The following is a 17,688-nucleotide window of genomic DNA, read 5'->3' as shown; positions in this document are numbered from 1 at the left end:
TAATGGTGACAACAATGCTTGAAGTGGGCATGGTGCTGCACACCTGTAACCCATCACTCTGAAAGAAGAGGCAGAATGACCCAGAATGTCTGTGGCCAACATGTCTCAATAAATAAATGTTAGTTACTATATGTGAAACAAAAGGTCCACAGTAATCTCGTGTTAAAGGATATTTCTTTAAAGTCACAACCTCAAACACATATAAAATAAATAATTATAATATATTTTATTTTCTTACCAACTGATGCAATCCGTGAGATTCTACATCTGCCCGAAAGGAGAATCAGAAGAACATATGTATATAAAATCATACACACATGCACACACACACACACATACACATATACACATATTCACACACACACATATCTATATCTATATATAATCCTAGCACTGGCTAGACTGAGGTAGGAGGATTGCCATAACTTCAGAGCTATCCTGAGCTACACAGAGAGTTTTGGGTTCACCTGGGCTACAGAATGAGACCCTGTCTCAAAAACAAAACAAATGACAAACTAATATATATGCATCCATGACTAGCCAGATGCTAGACTAACAGACTGATTCATCTGAAGATACATGTTTTCCATGAAAGACATGGAAATGGCTTTGCTAATGGGTGCCAAATCAGTCCAGGTGAGTAGGACAGTACTGAGCTGGACTGTCCTCATTCGGTGCATGTCATGTTTGTCTGTATGTCAGTCATCCATGTCACTGCCAGAATTCTACAATCTAGGGAGACAAAGTATTCAAAGGCAAGTGGAAGGCATAGATAATCTATGGACTCACCCTTCCAGTGAGCACTCGAGGGCTGGTGAGATGGCTCTGTGGGAAGGCGCTTTGCCACCAACACCAACAATCTGAGTTCAGTCCCCAGACTGCCCATGCTAGGAAAGAACCAACTCTTTCAAGTTGACCTCTGACCTCTACATATACATTGTACCTGGCAAGTACATGCCCCTCTGTACTAAGTACTTGACAATGCCCAGCTTTTATTGGAGATAACCAAGAATGTTGTTGATCTAATATAAATTTTTCCATAACTTTTTTGTTTGTTTGTTTTTTGAGACAGGGTTTCTCAGTATAGCTCTGGCTATATTGGAACTCTGTAGACCAGGCTGCCCTTGAACTCAGAAATCCACCTACTTCTGCCTCCAAAGTGCTAGGATTAAAGGTGTGCACCACCACTGCCTGGCCCACAACTTTTTCTGATACTTGTTAATTTGACATAAAGTTAAATCAAAAGGATAACATGTGAAATTGCCTCGCTCTCTGAAGACCTCTCCTCCACCCCTTTTCTCTTTCTCTCTCTGTCTCTGTCTGTCTGTCTCTCTCTCTTGACAGTCTCATGAAGTCTGGGCTAGCCTAGAGTTAATATAAATGGAGGATGACCTTGAACTTCTGATCCTCTTGCCTCTGACTAAGTGCTAGAATTACCAGCATGAGCCACTCTGCTCCATTTGTTTGGGGATCAAACCCAGGGCTTCAAGAATATCAGACACACTGATCAGCTGAGTTTCGTCCCTGGCTTCCCTTGATGACTTCTTACCCATGCTGCCCTTGTAAAGAACCATCTTTCATCCAGTGAGCTGGGACATGGGGAAGACATGGTTCCAGGAGCTTGGCTCCTTTCCATGCTCCTAAGATGGAGGAAGATAAACCTTCAGACTCCAAATGGCAAGTAGATGTGTAATGTAGGTTATTTATAGATCCACTTAAAAAATAAAGCTATCTCCCCGGCCTGTTTGCAGCCCCACATCATGCCTGACACAAAAGACCAGGAAATTCTTGTGCCCTGTGCACACAGGGTCTGAGATCTCCGCCCTTCCTCCATGAAGTGGTGCTCTGACACAGTAAGAATGGCTACAGACTCAGGACTAAAATGACCCAGCAAAGTGACCATGGATGGAGGATGAAGGGCCTGGGGCCAAGGGAAGGGTCCACTGTGCACAAGGTTTCCAAACTGTCCACTGCACTTCCTAAACCTGTGAGAGTCAATTGTAACTATGTAGCCTATGCTGGGTGGTGTAGGCAGCACTGGGGGTGGGGGAAGGGCAGGGACAGTTGCTGTTTGAGTTGATTGAAGCACATGCCATTACCAATCTGGAGAGAGCAGTGCAGCCTTTGCTAAAGGTCTTGGGTGGGTGGGGGATATGAGAAGGAGTGGGCCCCCTTTTCTGGGGAGATCTCGTAGAGAACCGTCAGATCTGTGATTCTTTTCCTCCCAGGGCCTTGTGTACACTGGGCAGATGCTCTATGCCTGAGCTGCAGCAGTGAGCTGGCATGGAGGGGAGGTACACGCTTGCAGTCCCAGCACTTAGAAGGCTGAGGCAGGAGGGTTGCTGGGAGATTGAGTCCAGCCTGGACTACAAGAGATCTTCTCAACAACAGCAAAAATTCTTCATGTGAACCATCAAAAAATATGTTGAAAGGACAGAGACAATGGCTAGGCAGGCTGGGGGAGCAAGCCTGAAGGCTCTTCTGGCCTGATGAGCCGTTCTTCTAGCTCTTCTGGTCTGATGAGCCATTCTTCTATCCTGCAGGGAAGCTCCTTAACTGGAAGGTAAACAGACACAAACCAGCTTCAGGAAGTTCCTAAAACTGACCAGATTTACCTGTCAGAATAAACAATGAAGAGTAACTCTCAGACAATCCAAGCTTCAAAGAAGACTTGAGGCTAGAGCAGCTGCCTGGAAAAGGTTTAGTCCAACCAAGTCACTTGGAAAGGACACTCTCCAGCCTGGTGAACCACCTGCAGACTCTGCACTGTGCTCCAGGTTCCAAGCTTTTGTGAACTGTCACCCATTGTGGGATGAGCTTTGATCAGATAGCTGTCTTTGAGTCATTTCTGCTCTTTTAAGCAACCCCTCACCCATATTCCTGTAAGTACATCCAGTCAAACCCATGGTTCACCAAGGTGGACTTTGGTCTGTTGTGGGATCCCTATATGGAGCGAATAGATGTGTGTGTGTATCGAGATTCCCAGGAGAAGTCTTGTCTTACAATGTGTCTCTGCCTCTCCAGCTCTGCTCCATTTGTTATTTGGGAGCTGGGAATCAAACTCAAGACCTCATGGTTCTGTGACAGATTGGAGGCACTATGCCCAGTTTACACAGGGCCAAGGATGGAACCCAGGGCTTTGTGTTTGTGAGGCCCAAATTCTGCCAAGTGAGCCACATTGCAGCCTTGATTTTATTTTTGGTGATGGGGTGTGGTTATATGTCCCAGGCCAGCCTAATAGGTTTCTTTTTGTTTGTTTGTTTTTTTAAATAAATCTTTTAAAAGATTTATTTATTTATTATATGTAAGTACACTGTAGCTGTCTTCAGACACTCCAGAAGAGGACATCAGATCTTGTTACAGATGGTTGTGAGCCACCATGTGGTTGCTGGGATTTGAACTCAGGACCTTCAGAAGAGCAGTCGGTGCTCTTAACCACTGAGCCATCTCTCCAGCCCCAGGTTTCTTTTGTTGTTGTTTTTGTTTTTTAAGACAGGGTTTCTCTGTATAGCCCTGGCTGTCCTGAAACTTACTCTGTAGACCAGGCTGGCCTCGAACTCAGAAATTTGCCTGCCTCTGCCTCCCAAGTGCTAGGATTAAAGGCCTGCACCACCACTGCTCGGGTCCTAACAGATTTCTTGATATTTTAATGGACCATTTTTTTTCCCTCTTAAATTCTCAGAGCTGTTTGCAGAAATGTGACTACATCTGTAGAAGGGCAGCATAAAGCCAACCATTACTCTGCGCCCTGACCTCTTGAATTCTGCTTTCTTCTTTTCTCTAGTCATTATTACAGTCCAGCCATCCAAGTTTATAAGTGGCTTCCAGCTTTTCCTGGGCCATTAGTGTAGCAAGACACTAGCCACTGCTAGATGTGTGGTGTGTAGAGATAGGGTCTCCTGTGTGTCAGGCCAGCCTCAGAAGTGCCACAAAGCACTGATCGTCCTATTCCTACCTTCAGTGAACATTGCAGATTTGGAACTTAGTCCCTATGGACAAGCAGCTACTGGGAACAAAAACTCTTCAGCCATCTCAAGCCCTACTCCTCTGAGGCCAAAGGGCTCAAAGCCAGAAGCTTGAAGAGACTCTGGGCTTAGGCTAATGGTTTAGTTTCTCTCTCTTTCTTTCTTTCCTTCTTTCTTTCTTTCTCCCTTTCTTTCTTTCTTTCTTTCCTCCTTCCTCTCTTCCTTTCTTTTACTTTCCCCTTGCCTCGTTTCTTTCCTCTCCCAGGAGGGAACCTAGGTCCTTGTATCTTCCATGCAAGGGCCTTGTCCCAGAACTACTCCTTGACCTTGTCATAGAGGGCTTGAGGGAAGCCGTGGCTAGAGAACATAATCAGTGTTTGTCAGCTTGTCCTTCTGGGTAGATTTAGCATTTGCTCAGCAGCCAACTTAAACATCTGGATCAAAACCAGGTGATAAGCTAGTGACTGCCCGTCCCGTCCCTCGACCAGAGTTACTGTTTGTACCCAAGGTTCTCCGGCTGACCTCTAGATAACCAAAGCTGTTCCTGGCAGGGTAAACTGCTCTCTAAACTTGACATAAACCAATTAGAGGCTTCCTCTTATTTTTACCAAATTTCCCTTTGTATGAGACAGAAAGGAGAGAGAGAGAGAGAGAGAGAGAGAGAGAGCGAAGGGAGGCAGAGGACAAAAACCGGAGTTGGTTTGGCTGAAATAGCTTCACGGTTGCTATGGTAGCAAGAGCAGCCTCCATCTACTCCATTAAAGCATCAAGACTCAGGCTGGGAGATAGTTCAGTGGACAATGTTGGGGTCATGGGGGGGGGGGGACGACACACAAATAATGAGAAAAGACCACCAAAGTCAGAAATAAACCAAAAGCAACTTTATTTGCCACAGGAAAATGCTAACCAGTTAGGGTCAAAGTCAGGCTTGGAGCTGACAGCAACAATCCTGAAAAAGCAGGAGCAAGTCTCCCTTTGAATCATAAAATCACAAGCAGGTGTTCAGAAGACATTAAAGAAGAAATTCATAGAGGATTAGTCCTACGGTAGGACTTTTTACAATATGATGTGCCCTTTTACACTATAGGCCCAGCACTCTAATGCTATTCTTATCTCAACTCTTATGGGGTTAGCGCAGGCCAGGTGGTTTTACTGTTAGTGAAAAGAGTACAGGGCTTGAGGGTTCGTAGTAAAATGGAGGCAGCAGAGGAATGCTCGGAGTTACTCAGGCTCCTCATTCCTCTCTGAGCGGTAACTGAATCAAACCATTGATCCCCTCTGATCATCCTCTGAGGCTAGCGCTGAGGGAGAATATTGAGGCCCGAGCACTGTCAGTTTGATGCTAGAGGCTCTATCTTTGATAAGGCGAATCAAAGTATTAACAGCAGCAAAAGCATCAGTCAGTAACGGTCCCGCTATGGCCGATATCAACGTAGTTAGCCAGGGAGACCAACTGAGAAGTCTGGGAAATCCGGGTTTGAGTGCTGCCTTTCTTGTCTCTCAGTGAAGCCTGGTTTTAGATCTCGTAGGGTAGTTTTTGTTTTGTTTTGGTGTTTTTTTGTTTGCTTGGTTGGTTGTTTTTTTGTTTGTTTTTTTTTTTCCGAGACAGGGTTTCTCTGTGTAGCCCTGGCTGACCTGGAACTCACTCTGTAGACCAGGCTGGCCTCAAACTCAGAAATCCACCTGCCTCTACCTCCAAAGTGCTGGGATTAAAGGCGTGCGCCACCACTGCCCGGCTCAAAGACATATTTATTTTATTTATATTAATACACTATAACCTGTCTTCAGGACATACACCAGATCCCATTTCAGATGGTTGTGAGTCACAATGTGGTTGCCGGAAATTGAACTCAGGACCTCTGGAAGGGCAGTCAGTGCTCTTAACCACTGAGCCACCTCGCCATCTCGCCAGCCCCATAGATTGAAATTGTTATGTGTGGTTCTCCCTTAATCTTATCTTTAGCAGGTCATCAGGATGTCAAGAGGCTCTGACTATCTGATGTCCCAGTTGTTTCATTTTCCTTTGGGAACCGGGCCTTGATATGAAAAGGAAGAATCCAAATCTTTTTTTTAAAAGATTTATTTTATTTATTTTATGTGTATGAGTACACTATAGCTGTACAGATGGCCGTGAGCTATCATGTGTGTGGCTTCTGGGAATTGAACTCAAGACCTCTGCCAGCCCCGCTCGCTCCGAAGTAATTCATTGTAGCTGTCTTCAGATGCACCAGAAGAGGGAGTCCGATCTTATTAAGGGTGGTTGTGAGTCACCATGTGGTTGCTGGGATCGGAACTCAGGACCTTCTGAAGAGCAGTCAGTGCTCTTACCCTCTGAGCCATCTTGCCAGCCCAAGAATCCAAATCTTGATCCCGCCGACCTTAATGGCGGTTGGATGGTCAGGTTTACCGTGCGGGGTCCTTTCCAGCCCTGTCTGAGGGTCTCTTTATTATGTGTCTTGATCCAGACAAGGAGTGGAAGGTTCGGGTGAGTCAGTGGGGGTTGCAGGTCTGGATTGCCTATGAGATCGAGAGTTTTAGGGAGGGGGAAAGTCCTCTAATTCAGGATCTGACTGGGCGGGTAAGCCCCACAAGGAGGGAAGATCGGATAGATTTCCTTCCAGAACCCTTTGGTTGAACGGGAAGATTGTGGTTCCGTTTCCTGGAGGGAGAATAAGGGGCAGGGGTGGGGCAGCCAGAAGAAAGCACCAGGCCACAATGTAGGGGACTTGGGTCCAGATGGTCAGGACAGCCGAAGAACACGTCTTGAACCTTAAGAGTGAGCCTGAGTTCAAAGGCCAGAAGGCTGGCCTTTCCAGGGAACAAAGGGTTTTACGTCAATATGCCATGACAGCAGCAGCTGCAACGTCTTTGCCGTCCTGAAAACGGGAAAGAGCAACTTCCAGAGAGGCCCGAGGGCGCCTGGAGGCTTGCGTCATACTTAGAACCAGCTCAGTGGTTATAAAACGCCTGAGGAAGATGGACAGTGACCAAGACACCAAGAAGAAAACAAAGGTGCCAGACAAAAAACCAGCTGGCATAGAAGGAAGAGTGCCATTCCACCCGGAGTTGGCAGACCTGTTCCAGTCCCGAAGGGTTTCAAATGAACAACCCAACAGCCAAAAGCAGGGTCGCGGAGTCCCTCAACCCTTCCAGCTCTGAGATCAATAATACATCCGCCTGTGCTCCACTGAGCCCCAGTTTATCCAGACACCAGAAACAGAAACCAGAGAAAAACTTACCGAGAAACCAGAGAAAAACTTACCGCTGGATCAGGCAGGATCCAAAAGAATAAAATTGCCAGAGATTTGGGGTTTCTTTCCCTCAAGCTACACATTTCTCAGCCAACACACCAAAATGTTAGGGTCACAGGTCATGCAAATAATGAGGAAAGGACCACTAAAGTCAGAAATAAACCAAAACCAACTTTATTCACTGCAGGAAAATTCTTCTAACTGGTTAGGGTTGAGGTCAGCTGTCAGCTCTGACCCTGAAAAAGTGGGAACAAGTCTCCCTTTGAATCATAAACTCACCAGCAGATGTTCAGAAGACAATAAAGAAGAAATCTATAAATTGAGGGTTAGCCCTGGGATGGAACTTTTTACACTATAGGCCCAAGACTGCTCTAAGGCAGCCGTTTTTTCTTACCTCAACGTTTATGGGGTTAGCAAAGGCCAGGTGGTTGTACTGTTACTGAGGGTTCGGAGTAAAATGGGGGCTGCAGAGGAATGCTTGAAGTTACTCCTAGCACACCAGGCAAACCGCTTGCTTCCGGATCTGAGTTCAGATCCCCAGAACTCAGACAAAAGCTGGTGTGACAGTCTTTTAAGCGCTGATCTATTGCTTTGTATTGTAATGTTAAATTCTGTAACACGAGGTCTAGGCCTACAAGGGAAATCTCTCAAGGTTACAAGCTTTTGTTGTGCAAACCTTGTTCCTTGATTTAAAACTACTGGCTAATAAAATTGACTACAGCCAATTACTGGAGGGATTAGAGGTAGGTGGGTTTTTGAGTGACCTGGTTGTGGGGTGGAGAAGCAAGGGGAAGAGGAGGAGAGATCACCGGAAGGAGAGGTACCGTGAGCACACGGCCAGGAGAAACTGCAAGTATTTGGGGAGCACCGCTGGGGAGGTAGCCAGGCCAACAGTTAGAAAAGTAGATTAGGGCTGACCCTCCAGTAATTGTCAAGGCCAAATAAAAAGAACCATAGTGGCTGGATAGTGGTGGCACATGCCTTTAATCCCAGCACTTGGGAGGCAGAGGCGGGCGGACTTCTGAGTTCGAGGCCAGCCTGGTCTACAGAGTGAATTCCAGGACAGCCCAGGCTATACAGAGAAACCCTGTCACTAGGAGCCAGGCACCACACTGGAAGTGCAGTGGGAGGACCAGAAGATGCTCTGTAGTAGTTAGCCAGGGCTCTAGGAGAACCTGTGGAAATGAATACAACAGCAACTGACCAAATAAGCAAAAAGTGGCAGAGGCAATGTCCTGTAGTAGATGCCATTATCTAGTGCAGAAGTGAAGGGAGAGAGAGAGAACACACACACACACACACACACACACACACACACACACAGTGCTGGTAAGCTAAAGAAGGAACCTCTTTACTTTGGGCCTCCCAGCAGGAACTCAATCTGTAAGCTATGACTCAGCATGGGAAGATGTACTAATGAACCAACCTCCCACAAGGCTCTGGAGGGCAGGGCCGCCACTTGTCTCTTTCCCAGGGCCCAGCCCAGAGCAACTCCATGTCCCATGGCTTCCTCCCTACACCTCTGGCTCCAGGCCTGTCGTGGAGGAGCATCCTGGCCTCTTCAAGTCTCCAGCCTCACCCAGTGCTGTCTGATTTGAGAGAGAAATGATATTAGCAAACAGATTACGTCGGCCCTGGGAAGGGCTGGTGTTTCTGTGTAAAGATGTTCCGGAGACAGGCTTCACCCCTGAGAGGTCCTGAGGAGGGCTGACATCAACTCAAGCTGTTCAGTTACTGTTGAGTTTCAAATTAGTCAGCTTTTATTGGTCAGGAATGAGGAGCCCTTTGTAATCACTCCCTGGTCCTCGATTGCCTCATCTATAGTATGGATTATGACGCTCTCTGTGGGAGGCTGGGAATTGCCCTGAAAGTATGAAGTTCTGATCCCTATCCTGTGGGATGTTATCCTATGTGTAATGTGTGTCAGGGTTAATTCCTTCGGATACCATATGGAATACCATAAAGTTACTGAAAACAGAAATGCTGGTATGAGGGCCCAGAGAGTGGTTAAGAATATTTGCTGTGGGGCTGGAGAGATGGCTCAGCGGTTAAGAGAACTGACTGCTCTTCCAGAGGTCCTGAATTCAATTTCCAGCACCCACATGATGTCTCACAACCATATTAATAGGATCCAATGATGCGTTCTACCAATGTGTCTAAAGACAGCTACAGTGTACTCATGTACATAAGATAAATAAATGCATCTAAAAAAATAATATTTGCTGCCATTGCTGAAGACCCAGCTCCCACAAGGCAGCTTACAACTATCTGTAGTTCTTTTTGTTTGTTCGTTTTTGTTTTTGTTTTTTCGAGACAGGGTTTCTCTGTAGCCCTGGCTGTCCTGGAACTCACTCTGTAGACCAAGCTGGCCTTGAATTCAGAAATCCGCCTGCCTCTACCTCCCAAGTGCTGGGATTAAAGGCATGCTCCACCACTGCCCGGCTCTAAAATAACTTTGAACTCAAGATTTTTTTTACCCTTATCTCCAAAGTGCTGGAATTATGGGTGTGCACTAGCACACACATTTCTTTTCTTTTTTAAAGATTTATGTATTTTTATATTACATGCATGTGTTTCACATTTGTGTAATGTGTACATCACATATGTGCCTTGTGCCTGAAAGAAGCCAAACGAGTGTATTGGATTCCCTAGATTAGAACTACAGATAAGGAAAAAAAGAAAAAGAAAAAACAAAAACAAAACAAAAAAGAACTACAGATAGGCTGGGCGGTGGTGGCGGACGCCTTTAGTCCCAGCACTTGAGAGGCAGAGACAGGCGGGTTTCTGAGTTCAAGGCCAGCCTGGTCTACAGAGTGAGTTCCAGAACAGCCGGCTATATAGAGAAACCTTGTCTCAAAAAAGTTAAAAAAAAAAAAAGAAAAAAAAAGTTATTTTAGTTACATGACAAGTTCAAGGCCAACTTAAGATAGATGAGCCCCTGTCTTTAAAATAAAAGCCAACACTCAGCAGATGGATTGATTTTTAGCCTGGGCTGTATAGTGTGACCCTGTCTCAAAAACATTAAAATAATAATAATAATAATAATAATAATAATAATAATAATAATAAAACCTACTTCTACCTCTTCCCGTATTTTTATAATTAATTTACTTTTATTTTATGTTTATTGGTGTTTGACCTGGATATATGTCTGTGTGAGGCTATTGGATCCCTTAGAACTGGAGTTACAGGCAGTTGTGAGCTGCCATGTGGGTGCTGGGAACTAAACCTAAAGTCCTGTGGAAGAGCAGCCAGTGCTCTTAACCATTGAGCCATCTCTCTCTCTTCTCCCTTCTCTTTATCCCTCCCCTCTTCTCCCCCTCCCCTCACCATTGCCTGGCTGCCTTCACCTATTTAAAGGCTAACTTATAGTGGTTGTTTACTTTATTGTTAAGTCAGTTTCTCCCACTAAACTCAGGCTAACTTAGACAGAACTCACTATGTAGCCAACGATAGATAGCCTTGAACTCAGGATGGTCCTTCTCCTGCCTCCCAGTGCTGGGTGGTGGAAACTGAGCCTGGATCCTCTGCAAGAACAAGTACTCCTTAACTGCAGAACCGTCTCCCCGTCCACCCCCCCCCCCCCCCCCCCCCCAGTATTTTTAAGTAAGGTGAGGCCAGATTTATTAAGAGAAAGTGAGAGAAACTCTCAAGAGTAAGAGGAGTCCCCAAGGCAGCAATGGCTCAGGCTCCTATTTTATTGTTGTGAAAATAGGAAAAACTGTGACTTAAAACACACACACATTGTAGAAGAAATGTTTGCTGAGGAGACCAGAAGCCATTCGGAAACAGGATACCCATCCTCTGAAGACACTTTGCTCCCCTGGACCCTCTGATTGCAGGGATCTGCAATAGATAATTACAGTGTGTCTGAGCCCTCCAGGTGCAACCACAGAGGTGAGCAGATGCCTGCCTCTGGGCATCTTTAACCATGTCAGATAACCTCCTCCTCCTCCTCCTCTACGTCACAGGGCACCTGTTCTTCCTCAGTCTCCGCAGTTCCTACAGAGGAAATCTCACGAGGTTTTTTTAAAAACTTGTCTCAATTTTTAAAAACTTGTATCAATTTGTATCACCCAGAACCTCTGCCCACTTCCCCTTCCTTCTTTGGAACGTTGCATAAGAGCTGTATGGAGTTATGGCTACCCGATTTTAACTCTTGAAATCCTTCCATGGTTCCCAGTGTCTGGCTGACTGATAGTGTCCTGCTGACTTGACAGTGTCTTCTGACGGTTAAGTGGCTTACGAGTGCTAGTTTTCATCAGAGCTTCCTGACGCATGCACGCAATGGGTAGATGGTCACGTTAGCCCCATTCTAGGTGAGGAGTGAGCTCTTCCTTAAACCTCAGATGAGAGACTAGAACTCTCTGTCCTGTCCACTCTTACAGGCATAAACCCTGGCTGAGCTGTGTCTGATGCCTGTGGATAGCAGATTAGTCCTCTACAGCCACATTCCAAAGTTCAATAGAGCCTTGGACACAGTCTGAGGGCACATGGCTCTGAGTCATGTTCAATGTCACCACAACCTAGGAGTGGATAGAGGTCTGCCTGACCTGGTGCCTGCACAATGGGTTTGCCACCTGCCCTGTCTCTCAGAAAGGCTGCTTCCAGAAGTTTTGGCCAGTAGGCAGTTTTCTAGGCATGATATTGGTCTGTGTCACTTGTAGGCAGGAGCCCAACACACAGAGATGACCATTGTGTATTTCTTTAGGTGAATGAAGGAGGAGGAAGAAGAGGGGGAGGAAGAGGAAGAGAAAAGAGAGAGGAAGAAGAGGAGGAGGGGAGGAAGAAGAAGAAGCAGGAAGAAGAAGAGGGAGAAGAGGATGAGGAGGAACCCATGAGAGAACAGGGACCTGGTGGGATCTAGTCCAGTCTAGTGACCCATCGGGGCACTCATTCTTGGTGGTGAAGGGGTCAGATCCTTGATCCCTTACCAAGGAGTCAACACGGTTGTAGGCAGACTTCCCTGCCTGCCTTCCCATCAAGGGTTTCACTAAGAATAGGGGAGGGAAAGAAGGTAGAAAAAAGATTACACACAAACAAGAAGCAACTCAATTAATTACTAATTTAAAATTTGTAGTTGTTTGTTTCTTGTAGAAGGGGCACATCACCACACTGTGTGGAGATCAGGGGACAGCTTGTGGGAGTCAGTTTTTCCTGTTGTGTATTCAGACTTGGGTTATCAGGCTTGGTGGTGAGCACCTCTACTGACTGTCTCTCTGGTCCTTAATTTACTTTTTTTTTTCCACTTGCTTCTGCCTCCCAAGTGCTGGGATCAAAGGCATGTGTCACCACCACCACCTGGCTCCTTAATTTCCCAGAGAATGTTACAACCTTTCAAACATCCAAGGGAAAGAAACCAATTTATAGTCTAGAAAATTCCCTAGGAGGCAAGGCTACACACATCTGTAATCTGGGTTGTTGGTCTGTGGTGGGAGGGTTGTGTTCAAAGGTAGCCTGCAATTTAGCAATCCCTTAGGTCAGAATAAAGAAGGAAGAGATAAAGGGAGAGAGAAGGGAATGCTAGCTCAATGGTAGAGCATGTGCCAGGCATTGCTGAAACCCTAGGTTCAATCCTTCTGACAGCTAAAGAGTAGGGGAGGAGGTTGTCGGGAGGAGCGAGACTGGAGAGATGACCCAGCCGTTAGGAGCAGTAACTGAGCAATTGTGAGAACTGGAGTTGAGATGCCAACAGCTCTAGAGAATGGGATAGCCTCTTCTGGCTTCCACGAACACACAGGCACACAGACATTCCTCCCTCAAAACACACATTCATTCTCATGAAGATACATAAGTATTTGAAAGGGGGACAGGATGGTTCAGTGGGAAAAGGTGCCAACTGCCAAGCCTGATGATCTAAGTTTGATCCTGGGATTCACATAATGGAAGGAGAGAATTTCTACAAGTTGACCTCTGACCCTCCCCAGATACATAGTGGTACATATGCATTCTAACCTACTTCCAATTACACAAATAAATAGACAAACAAACAAACAAATGTTTAAAAAAACAAAGGTTGGGGTGGTGGTGGCACAAGCCTTTAATCCTGTCACTTGGGAGGCAGAGGCAGGTGGATTTCTGAGTTCGAGGACAGCCTGGTCTACAGAGTGAGTTCTAGGACAGCCAGGGCTATATAGAGAAACGCTGTCTTTGAAAAACAAAGCAAACAAACAAACAAACAAGAAAACCCAAAATTTGGGGGCTGGCAAGATGGCTCAGTGTGTAAGAGCACTGACTGCTCTTCCAAAGGTCCTGAGTTCAAATCCCAGCAACCACATGGTGGCTCACAACCACCCTAATGAGATCTGACACTCTCTTCTGGTGCTTCTGAAGTCAGTTACAATGTATTTATAATAATAAACAAATCTTTGGGCAGGAGCAAGCTCGGCCACTGGAGCGAGTAGAGGTTCTAAAAATTCAATTTCAACAACCACATGAAGGCTGACAACCATCTGTACAGCTACAGTGCACTCACATACATAAATAAATCTTTAAAAAAAAAGGTTGGGAATTGGGGTTGGGGAGAGTCGTGTGGACTACACACACGCATACACACACACACACACATACATATATACACACATGGACAAAGGTGCTCCTTTGGTGACTAAGTCAGTGATCAGGGCCCTCTTTCTACCAAGTCACCACTGGTGATGCCAGGAAGCAGCATTCCTCACAAGTATGGCCATTGTCAGAGGAGCTAGTCAGTGAAGGATCGGGGACCCAGATTTACCCTGTATGGACACAGCCCTTAGGGAGCCCACAGGAAAGGCAGCCAGGCCTTACTCCGTTATCCCACAAAAGCACTTTGGGGTGGAAGCAGAAGGGAGGGAATAAAATCTCCTCGTCCTGTCAGGAGGAGATGTCCCCAAACCCAGATGAGGTGAATGGCTCAAGAACTTTGAGGCAAATGCCACTTCTGGGGTTTTTTTGGTTGTTGTTGTTTTCTCCTCTTCTAGACAAAGCCACTGGATTCAGTGGTCCCTCCGGAAGGCCAGTCATTTCCTGAGGAGATATCAGGCCAGCCCAGACCTCATTGTTCTTGGTTTCCAGCTATGGCCGCCATTACCTGACAAGTACCAGAGCTGGTCTCTGTGCGCCTGGAGAAGTTGTCAGAGTTGTTTCTGCTTTTCACACTGCAGGCTTCTGGTCTGTGGCAGGGAAGATCTTGAGTTCTGCCCCCGAGGCATGGCCGGAAGGCAGAACTAGCTAGCTGTGTGCCTAAATCTGCAGGCGTCTCTCAGGATTCAGCTGAGGTGGGCCTCAGTCCACAGACAAGATGCTCGTGGCTCTGGTGCTCACACTGATGCTCCGTGAGTTTTTAACCTACTTCTCTCTTCCGTTTTCATGAGACTTGAATTAGTGAAATCTACAGATTGATTTTCTTTTTCTTTCCCCTCCAGATGCTAGCCTCCAGGCTCAGGAAAACTGTAAGTCCGGATATTTTTACATGGTTTCTTTCTTTGTGTCTTTTCTGAAATCCGTAACTCATGTCATACTGCTTAGGGTTGGTATTTACAACAGCTGAGAAAAGTCTAAAGTGGGTTCTGTCTTTTTGTGCATATACGTATATAGGCATTTAGAACAAAGAGTGTGGTTTAGAAACAGCTTTGTGGGCGAGCGTTGCGGAACACAGGCTTAGATCTTGGTGGGTTTCTGTTTGTTGGAATTGGAGAGATACGTTTTTTTAAAACCCCAGTGATTCCTTATTTGTTTGTGGTCTTTCTGTCGTAAGCTGTTTCTTTTTACATCATACTACGTCTTCAATTGTTCACTTTTAAACTCTTTGTTCGCTTGCTTTGGAATCTGTAATCCCAGAATTTGGGAAACAGACACAGAAACCGAAAGGTCAGTAGTGAAGTCCAGTGTCGGCTACATAGAAGTTTGAGGGAAACCTCATGAGAGGTACATGAGAGTCCCTGTCTGAAACAACACAAAACCGACTCTCAAAAATAAAAATTAAGCCGGGCAGTGGTGGCACACGCTTTTAATCCCAGCTCTTGGGAGGCAGAAGCAGGCGGATTTCTGAGTTCAAGGCCAGCCTGGTCTACAGAGTGAGTTCCAGGACTGCCAGGGCTACACAGAGAATCCCTGAATCGAAAAATCAAGAAAAAAAAAAAAAAAGAAAAGAAAAGAAAAGAAAAACCCTTGTTTTAATTTACAAATGAGACACAGTTGACACACTATGGAGGCTGAAGGAACAGACAGTAAATGAGTATCAGGACTCTCTCTCTCCTAAGAGATTAAATAAAGGGCCAGGACAAGGTTCCCTTTCTCACCCACCTGGGAAACTCCATTCCTATCTGAGCTCTTCTGAGCTTGCACATGGGGAAAGGTTCTGTCCATCTTTAAAGTCAGACCTATCATCCACTTGAGAGCTGATTCGGAACCTCCGGATTTTTCAAATTAAGAGGATTTGTCTTGATTGGTGGGAGACTCTGAAGGAAGAGGCTCAGCCCAGCCCAGGGACTGTGGGTCAGGAAAAAGGCCACAGGTTACACTGTCTCAGTCAAAAGTTATTTCAGTGTGTGAAGGCTAGGGATGCTGGGCTGCAGGCTTTTTTGAGCTGAGTTGAGCCAGGGATGAAGCTGTGGCCCCAGGGTGGGGAGGGCTGTGGTCTGTGAGTCTGTGTGTCTGTGCCTCCTGAGGCTGCTGGCTCCTTTGGCAACACCTGGAGACAGACTGTATATTATCCTCAAGCCATCCCCACTGAGGGGTGGAATCAGTGAGCCTCAGAAAGACATGACTTAGCCTAGAGTGTCAGGGGTTGTCAGCTCTCCCATCTCCTCTACCCGGAACCCAGACATCTCTCTGGGGCTCGTGCTTGGCTTTGCTCCGCTTGGTCTGGTTTGAGTCTCACGCTGTACCCCAAGGTAGTCTTGAACCCAGGCTGCCTGTGAACTCTTAAGTCCTCTTGCCTCAGCCTCCCCAATGCTGGGTTCACAGCTGTGTGCCACCACCCTGGTGTCACTCAGCAGGCTTTGATTTGTTTCTTGAAACTTTTTCCCCTGGCTATAAAATGGAAATCATCCACAGGCCCGGTGGCATGGAGCAGGGTAAAGTTGAGATTGGTGTAAGGGAGGAGGCATCTTCACTGTCTATAGGGATTAGTAAACAATCCGGGTAATCACTCCTAGCCCTCCTTTATAATTCAAACTTGTACCCACTGCATCCGTGCCTCCCCCAACCCCACCCCCACCTCGACTCTTCTTCACACACAGAGTACCATATACCTGAAACTCACTGTGTAGCTCAGGATGGCATTGACTTTCTGGTCTCCTACTTTCCTCTCCCAAGGGCACACACCACACCAGGTTTATGCAGGACTGGGAGTCAAACCCAGGGCTTTAAGCATGCTGGGAAAGCGCTCTAACTCTATCGACTTAACTACATCCCAGCACTCTCTGTCTCCTGTCTGGGTTCTGCCCTGCCAGCCCTAGAGGGTTCTTGCTTCTCAAACTCCCCATAACTTGTCTCCCATCTCTCTCTCTCTCTTTCTCTCTCTCTGCTTCACAAGACATCAGCTGTAAGAAACATGAGACAGAGAAGCAGGCAACAGACTGAAGCTGCTTTGTTAGAACTGAGAGGGGCCTCAACCTTCCCCAGGGATGAAGGATGTGGGGCTGGGAATGTGTGTGTGTGTGTGTGTGTGTGTGTGTGTGTGTGTGTGTACACAAGTGCATGTGTAGGAATGTGTGTATATGTGTGCCTGTGTGTGTGTGTGTATGTGCACAAGTGCATGTGAAGGGATGTGTGTATGTGCATGCCTCTGTGTGTGTGTGTGTGTGTGTGTGTGTGTGTGTGTGTGTGCACGCGCGCACGCGCGTGCAGCTACCAGGAAGTTACAGCTATTTTTTTGTAGTTGGATTGGAAGCATGGTGGGTTCTTTCTGATATTTGGGCACTTTGTTTTTGCAGATAGAGCTGACCAGTCAGGCTAGGGTGGAGCCATTCTTTATGGCTAAGGCTATTGCCCAGTGCATGCAGCCTGACTTCATTCCTCATGGATTGAGGCTATTCCCAAATATGAAAGGGCAAAAAAGAAGAAAGGGATGGAGTTGGACACTGTAGCGAAGGACTTTAATCCCAGCACTTGGGAGGCTGAGGCAGGCGGATCTCTGTGAGTTTGAGGCCAGCCTGGTGTACAAAGGGAGTTCCAGGGCTATTACACAGAAGAACCCTTTTTTTTTTTTTTTGGTTTTTCGAGACAGGGTTTCTCTGTGTAGCCCTGGCTGACCTGGAACTTACTCTGTAGACCAGGCTGGCATCAAACTCAGAAATCCACCTACCTCTGCCTCCCAAGTGCTGGGATTAAAGGCGTGCACCACCACTGCCTGACAGAAAAACCCTGTCTTAAGAAAGAAAGAAAGAGAGAGAGAGAGGGAGAGAGAGAGAGAGAGAGAGAGAGAGAGAGAGAGAGAGAGAGAACAAAAGCAAAGGTGGGTGGGGCAGGAGAAGGGTTGTTGTTTTGGG

At 46.4% G+C, this 17,688-nt stretch overlaps 1 protein-coding gene across 5 annotated transcripts in view; it reads left to right on the top strand.

Moving 5' to 3' along the window:
* Positions 1 to 17,688, top strand: part of Pecam1 (platelet and endothelial cell adhesion molecule 1) — a 93,313-nt gene that overhangs the window by 19,344 nt on the left and 56,281 nt on the right. For 3 of the 5 annotated variants that reach the window (XM_031350979.1, XM_031350983.1, XM_031350982.1), the window contains exons 2-3: positions 14,176 to 14,529; positions 14,620 to 14,646. In XM_031350979.1, coding sequence (XP_031206839.1) covers positions 14,496 to 14,529; positions 14,620 to 14,646 — 61 coding nt within the window. In that variant the 5' untranslated portion in view covers positions 14,176 to 14,495. Of the gene's footprint in view, positions 1 to 2,632; positions 2,883 to 14,175; positions 14,530 to 14,619; positions 14,647 to 17,688 lie in introns of those variants that run through there. The other 2 variants (XM_031350981.1, XM_031350980.1) reach the window with 2 other exon arrangements.

The sequence above is a fragment of the Mastomys coucha genome, unplaced genomic scaffold, assembly GCF_008632895.1.
Source record: "Mastomys coucha isolate ucsf_1 unplaced genomic scaffold, UCSF_Mcou_1 pScaffold5, whole genome shotgun sequence".
Taxonomy (NCBI): domain Eukaryota; kingdom Metazoa; phylum Chordata; class Mammalia; order Rodentia; family Muridae; genus Mastomys; species Mastomys coucha.
This window is presented reverse-complemented; position numbering and strand designations above follow the sequence as displayed.